The sequence below is a fragment of the Nothoprocta perdicaria genome, unplaced genomic scaffold, assembly GCF_003342845.1.
Source record: "Nothoprocta perdicaria isolate Ctin4 unplaced genomic scaffold, notPer1 scaffold_54, whole genome shotgun sequence".
NCBI lineage: Eukaryota > Metazoa > Chordata > Aves > Tinamiformes > Tinamidae > Nothoprocta > Nothoprocta perdicaria.
In genome coordinates, this window is record NW_020455799.1 from 2,100,531 (window position 1) to 2,117,499 (window position 16,969).

At 36.8% G+C, this 16,969-nt stretch overlaps 1 protein-coding gene across 1 annotated transcript in view; it reads left to right on the forward strand.

Annotated features, from left to right (window-relative positions):
- The window catches only part of USH2A (usherin), a 336,721-nt gene that overhangs the window by 228,860 nt on the left and 90,892 nt on the right, over positions 1-16,969 (forward strand). The window contains exons 41-46 of the mRNA XM_026048437.1: positions 1,794-2,128; positions 5,290-5,412; positions 7,409-7,572; positions 9,427-9,636; positions 10,966-11,168; positions 12,847-12,959. Coding sequence (XP_025904222.1) covers positions 1,794-2,128; positions 5,290-5,412; positions 7,409-7,572; positions 9,427-9,636; positions 10,966-11,168; positions 12,847-12,959 — 1,148 coding nt within the window. The remainder of the gene's footprint in view (positions 1-1,793; positions 2,129-5,289; positions 5,413-7,408; positions 7,573-9,426; positions 9,637-10,965; positions 11,169-12,846; positions 12,960-16,969) is intronic.

Sequence of the window (16,969 nt, forward strand, 5' to 3'; positions counted from 1 at the left end):
AGATCATCTAGTCCAACCTTCCTGCTCAAGCAGGCACACCTAGAGCATGTGGCACAGGGCGGCATCCAGGCGGGTTTTGAAGACCTCCAGAGAAGGAGACTCCACAACCTCCCTGGGCAGTCTGTTCCACTGCTCTGTCACCCTAACAGTAAAGAAGTTGTTCCTCACCTGGAGACGGAACTTCTTGTGTCCTGAACTTATACATATTAATCATATCCCCTCTGAGCCGTCTCTTCTCCAGAGAAAACAGGCGCAGCTCACTCAGCCTCTCTTCGTACGAGAGATGTTCCATTCCCTTAATCATCCTGGTTGCCCTTCTCTGGACCCTCTCCAGAAGCTCCACGTCCCTCTTATACTGGGGAGCCCAGAACTGCACACAGTACTCCAGGTGCGGCCTCACCAGAGCTGAGKAGAGGGGCAGAATCACCTCCCTTGACCTGCTGGCAACATCCTCCTGATGCAGGCCAGGATGCCATTGGCCTTCTTGGCCACAAGGGCACTGCTGACTCATGGTTAACTTGGTGTCAACCAGGACTCCCAGGTCCCTCTCCGTGGAGGTGCTTTCCAGCAGGTCGACCCCTAATCTGTACTGGTGCCTGGGCTTATTCCTCCCCAGGTGCAGGACCCTGCRCTTGTCCTTATTGAACCTCTTRAGGTTCCTCTCTGCCCAACTCACCAGCYTGTCCAGGTCCCTCTGGATGGCCGCACAGCCCTCCGGAGTGTCGGCCACTCCACCCAGCTTGGTGTCATCTGCAAACTTGCATATATTCAGCTACGTGTTCTCTGCTTCTGGATTCTTTGCAGTCTGGAATTCAGTCCTCAATAATGCCATGCCCAAGTGGAAAAGGCAACAACTGTAATATATGAGTGTGTCAGTAGCAAGGAAAGCAGTCAGAGTGCTGAGCAAAGCCAAGCTACTGTATTTCCCACCCAGGCAGGGTAGGAAGGTAGAGGAAGGAGGATTAACAGATGCAGTTAGCCAGCTTTGTAACACTTTGACATTCTTCATACAGTTACGTTTCCTCTTTGTGTCAGTCTGAAGTTCTTTCTTTTGTGATGCAGTGATGTAACGCCTATGAAAAGTTCTTGTCCTTTAGGGGAAAAAATTACGTGGATGTGATTGCTCACTGAATTTTGTAAGAATGAATATAGAGAATAATGTACATTAAAGAAGAAAAACAACAACAACAAAAAAAAAAGCAAAAATTGGTCTCAGTTATRTCTGTTATTCTGATATTTGCCTTTATAATTTATGGTGGAAAAATAAAGGGGAAAAATAACATACTTTGTCATGTAAAGAGTGTGGACACTCTCATTTCTCATAGGACCTAATGCAATTATACATTTCCAAAAATTAATCAAATATTTTTTTCTCTTTCCTCTGCCAGTAAGAGATCAGTGCATTAAGCAACACACCCTAAGGAAACGAGTGGCAATTAGGGACACTTATGAAAGTGTGTTTTGCTAATGAGTCTGAACCCATCGCAGAATTTACATTGGAGAAGTGGAGCATACACACTTTGCTGGTGAAGCCAAGTAGATTTTCAATGACACAACCACTGCTTAGTTACCTGACTTTCACTATATTAAAGGAGATTCATTTTCTAATTGATGTACCTTTAAAAATTGAATGTCAGTTACCTGAGCAAGGTCACTCACAAAGTCTGTCTTTACAAAGAAGGAAAAGCACATCTGGATATCACAGTTGCGTCCTTTTATAGCAGGTTATTTCTGTATTCCTGCATTCTGATTGTAAGAATTCTGCATTTTTGTCTCCTCCCCTCCCCTTTCAGGTCTCTTGGAAACCTCCTCTCATACAGAATGGAGAAATCCTCAACTATGAGATTCGCATGCCTGATCCAAGAATTGTCATTCCTGGGAATACTTCATCCACACTAAGTCATCTGGTGACTAATCTTATACCCTATACAAATTACTCAGTGACTATAATAGCTTGTTCTGGAGGTGATGGCTTTCTAGGAGGCTGCACGGAGAGTTTACCTACCAATGTGACTACGCATGCAACAGTTCCCCAGGGTGTTAGTGCCTTGTCTGTGACTCCAATCAGCGAATCCTTCATTGCCATCTCCTGGCAACCACCGTTAAGACCTAATGGACCTCATCTGAGGTAAGCTTTCTCTTTCAACTGAAATGTCAGCTTTCTTCTCCTTGCCTCAATCTGACYCCCAAAAATCTAGGGGATGCAAACTTCATGGTGTGACCTTTTATTTCTCCTGACCTTTAGATGTTCCTGTTTAGGGTTAAAGGAGTCATGTGTGGACTCATTTAAAGTGGTTATCTCTAGAGGGAGATTTAAGTTTTTATGCAAAGATTTTAATCTTATTTTGGGCAAGTGGGGCATGTGTGCTTCAGACTTAACTTTTTAGAAGAGAGTCAAGAATCTTAAGTATTTCAGAGCAGCACTGTCTAAGGAGCTAAAAGGCGCAAATACGGGATCTTAACAAAACCATAATTGCTGTGGGCTGTAGCACTAGCCACCTTTTTAGTTTATCTATTTATTTTTGGTGACTTCTGGCGACACATTTGCACTAACAAAACAATTAAGTGTGAGAGCTCTGTGAATGTGAGTATTCACTCCACACAGTATTCTGAATATTCGGGGGGTTATTCCCAGTTAAGAGAAATTGCCTGTTTTGTAAAGTGAGGACACAGAATAAGCTTTAATCACTAATAACTGATAAATAAATTGTAAATGAATGAGCGTTTGAGAAGTGGAAGTTAAAATGGTACAAGTTTGGGGACAGAGCTAAACACCAGAAATGCAAGGAAGTGCTGGATTAAACAGCCTGTGTCCAACAGAGACTGTTTCTGACAGTTGTTTGGAATGACCGTGTGGGTCCTGATTTCAGTTTATAATTACTGAGTGAAAAATAAATGATAACGATAAACATATTTATATACACAATAAAAATATCAGACTAAAATCCTTTATTCTAATGCTTTAAGGCACAATGAAACATTGCACATGGAGTTAGATTTTTGTACTCTGTATGTTCTGGTTAATAGTGCTCTTCTAGATGCATTGATGGGTTCAGTAATTATCATGTAATGCTGTTTCAGTTGCTTATATTATTACACCACAGTAGCTTGACCCGTTCTTCTGACTTAATTAGGGCACACTACAACTGAATGAAGTGATGATTACAGTAAAATTCGAAGTTTTTGAAAAGCAGTCTCTGTTATTCTGAGGTTAACAACATGACCATTTTACCATAGATTATTGAAAYAATTCAGCACGACCTACATCTGCAGATTTCATTTCCTTCATGGTGTGCCATGCTGCCCTCAACAAGAACAACCACTGAAGCAGCTGCTCTGTACAGCATGATGGAGCAAGAAGTCTGCAGCAAGCAGAGCAGCAGCAGCAGCTGCCAGTGGGGGTGATTTACACTCCATCACCATTCAGTGTTCAAAAAGATTGTGATGCTTTTCATGACTTGTCTTTGGATTATATTTGGGCAGAATATGCCAGGACTATTCCTCGTAAAAATATAATGTTCTATCTTTGCGTTCTTTTGACACTGAAGAACCACTAATGTGGGAGTTCTTAGGGATTGAAGTCATCTGARTAGTTTGATGATATTGCAGTTTAATTAGTTTTTGTTATTTAATATCTGAGGTTTTACTCCCAAGCTACAGTAGTTTGGTTTATCATCACTAAAGTCAGTGGATGCAATGATTGTTTACACATATTGAACTTTATTCTCTAAAATTAAGGGGGAAAGTTGGCTGGAAGTCACTCTTGTCCATCCAAATTCACATGAAGCATGGGAATTCACAGCTTTTTCTAAAACAGTTTCTCAGTAGATTTCTGCRTGTGAATAGTGCAAAATTACTATATGCAATATCTGTGAAATACCTACTTCATTCAGAGTCACAGATCTGGAATGATRTTTTACATTTCCTTATCACACTGGAGGTGAATTTAGCTGAAAAAGGATAAAAGTTGAATTACACCTGAAGCCATCATCGGACGGGATGGTGAGCCTCATCTAGGCTAAGCATTCTACAGAATACCTAAACACAGAAGGAAATATTTTTGGAAAGAAGAGCTTGAAGTGGGAATCCTTAAGATCTGCTAGTGTCCATGTACTTTTGGTGGGATTTTAGAAGATAACACCTTTCCAACTGGGATGGGATACAGAGTAGCTCAGAATTTTAGGGAATCAAGTTGCAGGTGTAAGTGAATTACTATGCACTTGGCCCTAACTTGCTGGGCATCAGTAGAAACTCTGTTGTTCACCAGTCAAAGCAATTCCAAGTGGTTCTGTAACTGCCAGGAAATAAAAATCTGGCACCTCGTGAAAGAAAATACTGCTATCGAACCGAAATAAAAGTCGTGTGGAAATTAATGAAGAACAATAATCTTAGAAGGCTTTAAACAACTTTGTATTTTTGTTTCTTTGAGAATATATTTTTCTATTTAATTCTTAGAATGATTAGGGAATGCAAAATATGTTATCCCTTTTCATTTGTATCGGCATGAAGAATTTTAATCTTTGTTAAATTTTGGATTATAAAACGGATTTTGGAATATAAAATGACTAAGTAATGCAGAATGGACAGTAGACATATTCTCTGAATCAGTGTCTCATGGCTCACATGATGAAAGAYGGGCTGTAGCTGACCTACAGTTTGGAGCCAAAACAGGAATACAATACCAGACAGATACCAAATAAAACCAGTATGAGAGAATTTGGTCTTGGAGCTCATGTGATGAATGTCTACCCAAAGAGAAAGATACCTCACAAAGCTCTACAGATGGATGAGCTAACTCATTCTGTGGCTGTCAGTTGTAATTAACACAGTAATTATTTACAAAAATTCATTGAAGATAAGTACACTCTGAATGTGTTACTACCTGTTAAACAGCAACAGAATTGCTATATATTGCAATATTTTTGCTAGAGAGACTGTGTCATTTCCTACATGAGAACAGTCTGCTCAGGTTGGGTGATAGTCAAGTGTACATAAGACAGTTACTAGGCTATTTGGATTTCAGCTTGATAGTGTTTTCACAACACTTTTAAATTTCTAAATCATTAAAAACTCTTTCAAATGAAATCTTCATTTTTCATTTTCAAAGTAGTCTTTTTAAGTAATTGTTTTATATCATGAAGCATTAGAAACAGTGTTTATCACAGGAACTTTGCAGCTGTAAAAACAAAATAATGTGTGGCTTTAAAAAAAAAAAAAAAGATTTCTTTTTTTTTAATGTAATAACATTAGTTGAGATAATCCTGGTGTTCTGCTTGTCTTTTGTGTTAGATATGAGCTCCTGAGACGTAAAATCCAGCAACCACTTGCATCAAATCCCCCTGAAGATTTAAATCTGTGGCACAATATTTACTCAGGAACTCAGTGGTTTTATGAAGATAAGGGTCTTAGCAGGTGAGATTACAAAAACTATAAAAACAAATGCTGGCATTTTGTATAGTGTATGTTTAATAGTTCAAAGTATTTCTTGTGTCTTTGTTTTGAACATACTAATTATGTAATGAAATATTTTCTGTCATCATCTGTGCTTTTTAACAATTCTAATTTGCAGGGATTTACTATTCTGTCATTCTTGAAACTTTCATGTATTTTGTTTTCATATATTGCTATAAAACCCAAAAGAAAACAAAGATCTTGTGATATTTTATCACTGATATGCTCTAGGTTGGTGTGTTGGCCATGGGCAGAATAAATGTTTGAGAAGTTCTAGCTGAGATGCATTTGAAAGTTGATATCAGCATTTTAAAAAAAATTTGTTTCTAAAGTACAAATTAATTATTGTTTTTATATGCTTGTACCAAATGATGGTGTTTAGTGCATTCTCAACTGGGTCCCAGTGGTAGGTGGTGAGGCACAAGATGCTTTTGTGGGAGCCAGGGGCCACGGTCAGAAAAGTGAGTCTAACCCTCAGATGTGAATGAAGGCTTCTCTTGGGGGAGTTCTGCAGCTTCAAGCTGTGTTGGTTTCCCTGCCATTTCTGGGCTCAACAGTCAGGAAGAATTTGTGGCTGGGGAGATGATGTCAAAGACTCAAACTACCTCTATTTTTTTTATTTCTATTTTTTTTTAATTCATGTAGCAATATCTTTTTCTGTGATTGTGTTCAAGTTTTGAGCATGTTTCAGAATTAGTGTATTTTTATTTTGTTCCTGACAGAAGCCTATTTTTGCAGTGATTTCTTCAATTTTTTTTTTTTTATTTGTAATAGGCTAATCCAGTATCTTTATCATTAGAAATGTGGATTTAAAATCGATTTCAGTCTTTCATCCTAAAATGTTAGAATTGGATCCCTTTCATTTTTGACTGTGTGAACATTGCAACATCCAAGAAAAATGCATGATATTGTCACAAGGGACAGAAAAGTCAGGGAAGGAAACTGTGAGATATGTACCATACGTTGCTACAGTTTTTCTAGCACACTTGTCACTATAGTCGACTCCCATTAGTTAGCTTTCTTCTCAGGAGGACAGCTTAGCTCTCTTGTAAATCGGAGTGGATGGTTGCATAATATAGAGTGCTGCAATGAAGCAATAAAAAGAGAAAGCAGAAGTGCAGTCTAGGTGGCTTTTTGGGTGGTTTCTTTTTTTTTTTTTGGTTTTGTTTTTATAGAGAAAACTCTAATTATTAGGAATTTACTATATGTTCCTTAATTGTATTAATTGACGGTTATTCTGAAGTGATGCAGTTTCAGCAAAAAAAAAACATGAACAAGGTGTCTTGTATTTTTGAGACTGCACWGTTTTATATGAGGCTTTCTATGAGGAAAGTAATTTAGAGATTATGAAATCTCACATAAGATACATTAATATGCCAGTGAGTGAGAGGAAAAATTTGGGAGTGACAGTCACTTGGTTTACTATAGATATTTATTGCATTCTTATCTCTTTGTTGTTGTTACTGTTTTTGTAGAGAGCGCTGGCTGTGTAGTGAATCACTTTTACAAATRAGACTCTGGAAGTTAAAATCAATGGGTTTCCCAAAAGAGGAAAAAAGCCTCATTTGATTAAATTCCGATCCAAATTTTGGCAGCTTGCCACCGCTGTAATTACATATTGAATTGAGCTATAATCTCCCAACACCTCAGAAGCTAAAACTATGAAGAAGTGAAACTGTGTGTTTTATGTATTTTGTTTTTCGTTACCATGTTAATGTGGCTGATTTTTTCCAAAAGCCAGACRACTCTTGGGGAGTTCTCCCTGATGGAAGCAGGGCAGCTCTCTACCTTTCTGGGGATGGGGACAAGGGGAGGAAAAAAGAACAAAGTTTTGTCACAGCAAAAAAGAACCAAGTTTTGTCACAGCTCAAAGGGTTATAGCTAATGTTTGGCACATTGATTTTTTTTTTTTTTTTTTTTTTGTGTGTGCAATTAAATTATTTTAAAAATGCCCTAGGTACACCACATATGAGTACAAGCTCATAGTGCACAATGATGTGGGATATACATCAAGTGAAGAGGTGGTAGCCGCTACGCTGGCGGGGTTACCGAGGAAAGGCAGCGTCCTCACGGCACGTGCCGTTAATCACACGGCTATAGAAGTGGAATGGTCCAAACCAAGTAAGTGTGCTTAGTGTTTATTCCAATAACGAGACCTTAAGCTGCCATCACTTATGCTGCTCTGCCTTACTCTCATAGGAAACACAGTCCTTGTCTTGATTTATAATGCAGTGAAGTGTCCTTGAAAGGGAAGAGGAAAGAAAAAGGGAGGGAAAAATGCAAGTTTTGCTATTTTTAGTCACGTTTGTATTTGTTATAGGTTATATCTGTGGAATAGGAATCGTGGAAGTGAAGAAACAGTTAATGCAAGATCATGTGAAAACTATAAAATAGTAGCACACAGAATCTGTTTGTTGTCTTTAATCTCTTTGTATGACAATTTACATGTACATTCCTTTAGGAGGAGGAGATCCTCTTTTTCTGTCTTTTTGGTCTTCTTAAAACGAATTCAGCCACTTTCCCTAGCTGATCTACCAATACAGCAGTGGGGAATTTCTTCACGACTTACATGCAAATGATTTTATAAGGCCTGGATGGTGAATTGCAACAAATGTAGCCTCTTTATCTTATAATTGCATGCCTGAAGTAAGCACGCTTATAAAAACTGACAAATGTAATAGATCTGAAGCAGCTCACTGAAGTTTCATTACCTTAGTAATCTGAACCTGTGACCTTCTAGATATAGGTAATGCAATCTGGTTTCATTTTCATTCATACTTTAGAAATTTTCTCCATATCTGTTTGTGAATACAAAGGTTAAACATCAGGACAAGGCCATTCATTATTTGAAAACCTTATTTCCGTATCAAATTTCATCACTTAGTGTTAAAATAAGCAAATTAACTATTTTGTATATTCATGGTTTATTTTTTCCACATTTCCACATCCACAAAAATCTTGTTTTTTTTTTTGTTTTTTTTTTTTTTTTGGAACTTGGAAGGCCTTAACATAAATCGCATAAGTTAATTTTTTTCTGGAAAATCTCCTGAAAGTTTCTTTCTTTTAAGGATTTAAAATTGTCTTTTTATATCTGTTTATTCATCTAGCTCAGAACAATGGATGTTTTTCCATGTGTAGCCAGAAAATGCTATTGTGTTCTCTTCCTTGCCAGAGGGAAAGTACTGCAAGGCAAAATGCCTTTTGGGAAGAAATACAATTTTTTCCCCTATTAATATAATGCTTTTAAGTTTATTACAGATTTACATGTAGACATTGTCACAGTGGTCTAGAATAATATTGCATAGATTTTCATTTTCACTATGGCTTTTTATTGCTCCCTGGGTAAAGTTGATTGTAATTATAATTTAAAACATAGACATTGGCCCACATCCATTCCTTTTGGCTAGAACAATATAATAAGAGTTCAATATATTCTGTTTTACTTTCTTTGAAAGAAGGAGCAAAAAAGTGGGAAGAAACAAACAAACAAGCAAACAAGCAAAAAAAAAAAAACTTTTAAAAAGGTGCTATAGAGTAATCTGATTTTGCTGTTATCCTTTAATTTGAGTGAAAGCTACTCTTTTGCAGTGGCAAGATGCAAAGTTTGTGTCATTTTTTAGTAGCAGTGGGTTCCACTCCTTAATTTGTTCCTTACTTCGCGCATTCCATTGTCATCAGTAGAAATGTTTAGAGAAAGAAAGCTTTAACCAGTATTAGATGGAGTGATGGAGTGTTAGTGGGTTTGGAAAGTTTGGAGGAGCATTCCATATCTCTGCTTAGAAGGCTGAAGTTGCATAAGCACTTGATGGAATTTTTTGCTTGTTTGTTTTGTTGTAAATAAGGAGAGTAAACATAAAATTTACTTTTGTCTTCAAAATAAATACTATTGATAAAATAATTATTTTTGGCATCAATTACAGAAACCTACAGAGTATTTCCATGTGATCTTCCAATGGTTTTCCTTTCTTTCCTTAGCACTACAAGATTTGCAAGGAGATGTTGCATATTATATCCTGTCCTTGAATTCTACTACTGATGGGAGATTTCTGAGGATCCAGGCTGATGAAAACTATGTACTCATTGATGATTTGCAGCCCAGCACAGAGTATCAGATATTTTTTCAAGTTTTCAATGGAGTCCACAGCATCAGCAGTGAAGTTGTGCATGTGACTACCTCAGATGGAGGTTGGTTAGCAGTGAAGGCTGCTTGGCTTAAAATCTGAGAATGAAAGTGATTGATTTTTGTTAGGGTTGAGATCAGTCATCCTTCCATTATAAAATTTCCGGTATAAAAGGAAAAAAGGCTAAAACACTAAAGCGCTTAAGTGCTGGTTGTCATCATGCAGTAGATCAATAAAAGGTCCCACTGAGACAGAAGCAAAAGCTTTAATAGCAGATATTAACCCAGTTTGTTCTCATCTACTCCTGTATGCTACTACTTGTGTACACTAAGCTTGGAAGTGAGTTCATATCAATAAATGGCGGAAACAATTTTAATTTAAAAACAATTAATGTTTTTTCTTAAAGATTTGCTCTGTGAAGCAGTGTGCTTTTGACATGACAGTTAAACACAGGACCTTTCCTGAGTCACCAGAAACTCTAGGTGCAAGTTCAGGCTCCAAGAAAATTTCTTTATGAGTCATTTCTATGCCAGTTAGCAAGTGCTGGGGGGGCAAGGGGAGAATTGTGAATTTGAAATGTGTTTGGAATGGTCTTTCTAATCTTTTTGCTTTATAAAGTCTCATTATAAACATTATAATATCATTACCTCAGAAGCAAGTGTTCCAGGTCATTAGCAAAGCGCTTTAAGTGAGGATTGCATTTCTTTTCTGGTGCCAAAGGTCAGCACCTTTTGTTTATAAAATAGAATCGATCGCAAGGGCAATTTTTCAATGGGTAAAGATGGGTTCTTACAATAAAAATAGGTCTTTGCATGGTTATTTCTGACATGCTTAGATAATTAGGTAATTTAACGCTAAGGAAGCCTTTTTTTTTTTTTTTAATAAGTATTAGACTTCATCATTACCTATAGTAATCAACATTCAAAACCATTTACATAATGACAATATTGTATATTGCTTCATATTGCTTGAGCTACAAGGCTGATAAGTCACGTTCCACTGGACGAAGCGTTTTGGTCTGAGGTTTTGCTTTAAAAGCAAAATTCTTTGTTTTTCTCAGTTTGGGGAAGATTGGGATTTGGGAAGACATAAAAATAATGTTTTATTGGCAATGGATGGGCAAATAATTTATCATTATACCTCACTGGCCACATCCCACTGGTGATTGACACAACGCTGGTGGTATGAAGCATTTTACCGGCAGCTCTCATGGTTTCTAACTGAGAGTATAATAAGCCAATTTACAGAAGACTACAGACTGTGATAACTTCATCAGAGGGAAGCAGATAAGCAGTGAACCCTTTGCTAAACCGAAATACTAATCTGCATTTGGTTAAACAAGTGCTTTTGCAGAGACAGCTGGAGTTTATTCAGTTTCTTCCTTTATTTCTAGAGCCTGAGGGCATGTTCCCTCCAGAGGTTGTCATCATCAACAGTACAGCTGTACGTGTCATCTGGACATCGCCTTCAAACCCGAATGGTGTTGTCACAGAGTATTCTGTCTATGTAAATAATAAGCAGTACAAGACTGGAATGAACGAACCTGGCTCTTTTCTTTTAGCAGATTTGTCTCCATTCACTATATATGATATACAGGTTAGAGTTATCTTTTCTGAGTCGTGTAGCATACATTTATTTTACATAAAATATATGTATTTCTAGGATAAGTATTGCTCCATGAATTTCTGTTTGAATATGGATATATATTTGCACTCTTTGTGTATATAAGTACAAGGAAAAAATTTATTTTCAGTATATTTTAGGTCTCTCTATACTTTTCATAATACAAATTTCCATTATCTTTTTTTTTTTTCAGACCATCAAAACTCCATTTACTTTCCCCTAAATGCTCTGTGCTACAGCATTAGCAAAGCCCCAACATATATTACAAAGAGGCAAAGATTCTACTCCTACTCATTAAAAGAAAATTGCAATTGTTTTAGAAACATCAGGCATGCATAATATATCAGCACAGAGAAATAATGATATTGCATTTGTCATCCTTTTATCATTTTTTTTCTCCTTATCCTTCTAAGAAGGAAGTGGAGCTGAGCCCTCATATCACGGTGGTACACAGTAGTGCTGTTAGTAATTACAATAGTTTTCTTTGTTTTTCCCTTTCTCTGTCTTGTCTTTACCTGTCTATGCAGGTGTCAACTAAAAGGCAAAATAGTATGTGCTGAATAATAAATAAATAATATATCTTTCTATCTTTAAATTGTAGAATGCAAAATCAAGGAATGTAGTTTGATATTTAACTGTAATTATCTCTATTTCATTCATGCTTGGTTTATGCTATGTCTAAGACAAGCTTAGTAGTACTGTCTGTACTCTGTTCTGAAAATTTGCATCCAGTTACTCCAAGCCATAAATAAATATCACAGAATGGCACACCGTAACAAATTTCTATGTTCCAACCCCTCTGAAACAGCAAACCTCCATCCATGAATACACATATGACTTTCTGCAAGCAGCTTGAAAACACATTTGTCTTTTCTCAATAACAATGCAAATTCATAGTACTGCCATGCTTATGGACTCTCTGTATTAATTTACCAGGGCCACCTTGTGTTGTTTGTGATGTTAATTATTCTTTTCTTCCACTCTCCCGTTCGCTACACTGTACACAGTTATTTGCATCAATTTAATAGATAAAAACAAAATAACCCTGCTTATTTTGGTTCTTTTTCTTCTTATTTTGGAAAAATAGCATCTAGGATGTATATATATCTTAAAAGTAATAAAAAAGGATATGATTTTACATATACAGACACACACACACACATATATATACTTACCTTTAACTATATTTTCCAGAGCAAATATAAAGAAAGGAATAGCATGTATTTAGGAAAATTATCCTTATTTATCCATCAAAGTACATCGTAGGTGTAGAAAATTGAAGTGACTTGCTAGTCAAGTATAGTAGCTTATTGTCTCTGCATTTTTTTGTGTTGTGTAGAGGATTCTGCTTGTATATACAGAAATACTAATTCACTGCAATTCTGCTGAGGCTAATTTAATACTAAACAGCAATTACTACCAGAGGGCTGTATGTACATCTATTTTTTGAGAAAGGTGCAAGAAGGTGAACAACAGAGCAGTGTCTGTGTTGGATACACTTTTTTCTCCCCAAAGCTTTTACAGTTTGTTCCAGCTGTATGGAATCTGTTAAGTAGAAAGGAAGAACACTTGTGTGGGGAGAAAAGTTTGAATAGGTAACATAGATAATTTCTACAGCTGAATATTTGAAACTCATGTTCTTCCTCTTCAGATTGAGGCCTGCACTGTGTATGCCTGTGTGAGGAGCAACGGGACCTGGATTACAACAGTGGAAGATGAGCCAAAGCAGCTCTCAGCTCCCATTATTCACGTCATTGACTCCAGGTAGAGGCTATAGTTGGCTTTCTTATATCACAGTCATTGGTAGCTGGAATGGGAGACCCAATGTATCGTCACCTTCTCTCAGCCACATAGGATGCATTAAGGAATTTGTCATGTCATCCTAAAATACCTGTTTATGATCAGCGTTTTTGGTGTTGGGAATTTCTGACCAACTGACCAACTGAAGAAATCTCATCCACAGTTCGTTGCACTTACCTATTTATTGGTTGCTGTGTTGTAAAGAAGGCAAAAGTGGAACTAGTTAAAAGCAGGAGCTCTAGAGGAGTGAAAATTATCACACTTTGCTGTCAGTTAAGAAGAGGAAGATTAATGCTGAAGGAGCAATGCAATGCTGATAATGGAAATTTCAAGTAATTGTGGGGAAAAAAGAGTCACCCATCACAAGAGTAAGAATTAATAAGCTCTCTTAAAAGGCGTGCATATCTGTGTCTCCTTGCATTCTGTTTGCATTCTGCCTCTCCACTTCCTCCATAGACATGAGCCAAGTTGCAAAAGGAGTATCAGGTTTGCAGCCTTCAGAAGCAGCTGATAGTAACGTATACAGAGTTAGTATTGTCCAAAAGACAGATCAAAACCACCCTTGCCAGCACATTTATCAAAATTACACCAAGAGTAAAACAGTTTACTGAGTGCCTGTTATTGTGGATGTGATTTTATTATGCTTCTGATGGAGTAGGCTTATTAGCAGTGTTTCTTTTGTAGAAATGAGAAGAAATCTTTTTTTTTTTTAATAACAGAAATGTAACATGTGAACCTTCAGAAATGGCCAGCAGAATAGTTTTGTTCCTACAATCTCTTAAAGACTTCTGTTTGCTGTTTATCCTCTCTGCATTTTATTTGAATTCAGCATTTGTCTTCATATAAGGGTGAAATTAAGCTTGCTATTTTTTCTGTCACAAACACAGATATAGTCAAAGCTTGTTTGATGATAAGAACTCAGTTCAGGATCTCATCTTTTGCCCTTGGCTTTAACTTATGTATGCCTTTGTCTGTATTGTCTCTACTGCAGACACTTAGGCATGTTTCTGCTATTATATATAGACTAAATATGTCATAACACATGAATGCAAAAGGATCAAAAAAGCCTTCCTATTTTCTAATCTGCTCAGCCAGAAACACACTCTGTTTCTACACTGCCTTTTCCTACATGTCATATTATCATCAGCTGTTCTTATATCCCAAAAGAATACTAACCACTGATCGATTGCCCGGACATGTCTGGCCGTGGCCTACACGTGCCCCGGGTAGTTCATTTATTTGCCACGGTGGATTTGCTAGAGTGGAATTTAATCAATAGCTAATTCATTAATTCTGGTCCTCGAGTATGTGGGGATTGTGCAGTATAAAAATGACTGTCTGGCTTCAGCTTTGATTGAAATATGACAAACACTACAGCTGACAGCCTCAGCAGGTGCTGGGCTGAATATGAATTTTGCTTATTTATCCTCCACAAAGGAGGAAGCTTGGAAAAGAAAAAAACAGTTTGGGTAGACAAGAGGACATTTTAATACATATCTGCCATCATTCTGAGGGGGAAAAAAAAAGAGGCATTTCTACATTATAGACTCATGGGATAGATGAGATATAATACAGATCATGCAGTTTATTTTGTTTAATTGGAATCATGACTTTTTTTTCACTTCTGAATCAGTTCGGGGGCTATATTATTGATGAGAATGCTGTAGGATAATGTCTTTGTAGCATTCACAAATAATTGTTTTAAAATTTGCCTCAAGGTGCTGCATGACATAAATTGTAATTTCACCAACCTACTTCTTAGAAGTCTTTCTGATAGCAGCTCCATCCAGACCATTCTAATGAAGGTTACACCACCAGAGCCATTATAAATACCTTACTTTTCCACCCCTTACAGTTAATAACTCAGCTTCAGGCTGAAACTTGGCACAAAAGGTCGCAGTCCTGGAATTATTATTTTATAATGCCAAACTTCAAATAGAAAATATCATGGGACCCAATCCTGAAGTCCTAAGTCAGATTTTGTTTGGTTATATGGCTTGCTTAGGTTTTATTTAGGATATGAGGAGGAAGGTGTAGACATAACTGTGACTGAAGCAGTCATAAAATTGTGATGGGCTCTGCTTTTCTGTGAGCGAACTCAGTTGTGGTTAGAAGGTCCTACAGAGTCATACCCTTTTAGCAGCCCTACTCAGGATGCTTGTGTGCCATGTGATTCAGCTGTGCTACTTTAGGTTTATATGATGCCAGGCTGTGCCCATCCAAATATGTATCTGTACATTGAATAATAATAATAATAAATTGTTTGATTTTTTTAAAAGGAAAAAAGATGTTGAAATTTATAGCAAAGGCAAATCATCCAAATCAGTATCAATTATTTGACAAATTAATAATATTTTTTCAGAGAACTATAACTTGTAAAACCACAAAAACTGGCACATTAATTGAAATATCTACCCTTGAGGGTCTTAATGAGACTTATAGAAAACAAATCATATGGCTAGAATTGTTTTCTTTACTGCTATGGTCCATAGCGTGCAAAGACTAGGAGGATCTTGCAATGGTAGTAACGAAAGTATTAGCTGTCTTGCCCTTCTCTTTTTTTTCCCCCCCAAAATTTTACAATGTGCTTTCCTGCTTTTATGTTTTTAAGTCAGACACTGTAACATTATCTAAATGTAGATACAAGGAGAGTGTGTGTGTGTGTGTGTGTGTGTGTGTGTGTGTGTGTGTGTGTGTGTTTGCACACATACGGTAGAATACGTAGCAAGAAAATACCTATATACAGAATACGTAATAAAGTCTATGGTTCAGATGAAGACCTTGGAATAATATTGGTGACTCTACAAGTCACCTGTGAAGTTATTTCCTAATAGGTGAAATTAATTCCCATTCTCCAAATGCTTATTGCTATGTGTACTGGTCATTTTATAGCTCAAGGAAGTGAAATAATTTGGTTGTTTTCATTCTATTAAGATGTCAAAGTTTATCTCAGCAGCTGCCGTTTCACTGTAACATTTTCACTTTAAATTAATGCTAATTTATGATGTCACTGGCATTCTGATAGTGGCTGTGTAATTGGGACCTGGAGATTAAAAAGAGGTATTTGGAGCATAGTAAATAACAAAAAATGTTGTAAATCCTCCTGTTGATTTACATATAGCAAAAGTCATGCGCTGGCATCTTCTGCCCTCAGTCTGAATAAGGAAGTCATGCTGAAAAAAGCTGCAGCCATATGCAGCTCCATAATCCAGAGAGATTGTGCAAGAGAGAAATCAAGTTTTACTTTGAATATCCATGTAAACTGGTACATCTGAAAATATGCATGCAAGAGGAGTATATTTCTATTTCTAATGTCATTTTTAAGATCTTTGATATATGTATAAAAAAGAATTTTTTAATGATAAGTGTAATTTTTGGAGCCCAAAACTTACATTTCAGCAATGACAGGCATACTACAATTTAGCATATATATTTTTTCCTTTTCTTTCCTTAAGATGCTTCCTGTCTTAAATTGAGGGTGGTATGATATCGAAGCTGAAATCAAAAGCAGTATTTTATATTACGGACAGTCTCTGGGAGATTCATGCAGTCGTAGCTTTCTGTTCTGTGATAGAAATTTTGAGTCAGATTGCATTTTTCACTTCCAATTTGGTGTCAGTAAAAATATCTATGCACAGAACTATTGCATATTGATGCAGTAAAACTAAACTACTAAACTTTCAAAATGTAACGATTTTATATTAATGAGGAAAAAAATGATTAAATTGTTTTCAAAAGAATCAAAAATATTTGCCTATAGACTGAGATCAGATTGTGCGTCCGATGGAGGTGTTTGCACTTGTGTAGTTCAAGTTTCATGATCTTCCTGGTAGTTGAATGTTGCTTTCTATTAATTTCATATTGCGACTGAGTTCAATGAGAATAAACTGCATTGGCTAGAGCTGACAGGCAGGGGACAATCCTTTGCATGTCCTCCGTGTCCAGGCCGGTATCTGAGGAGAGAGTGGCCCACT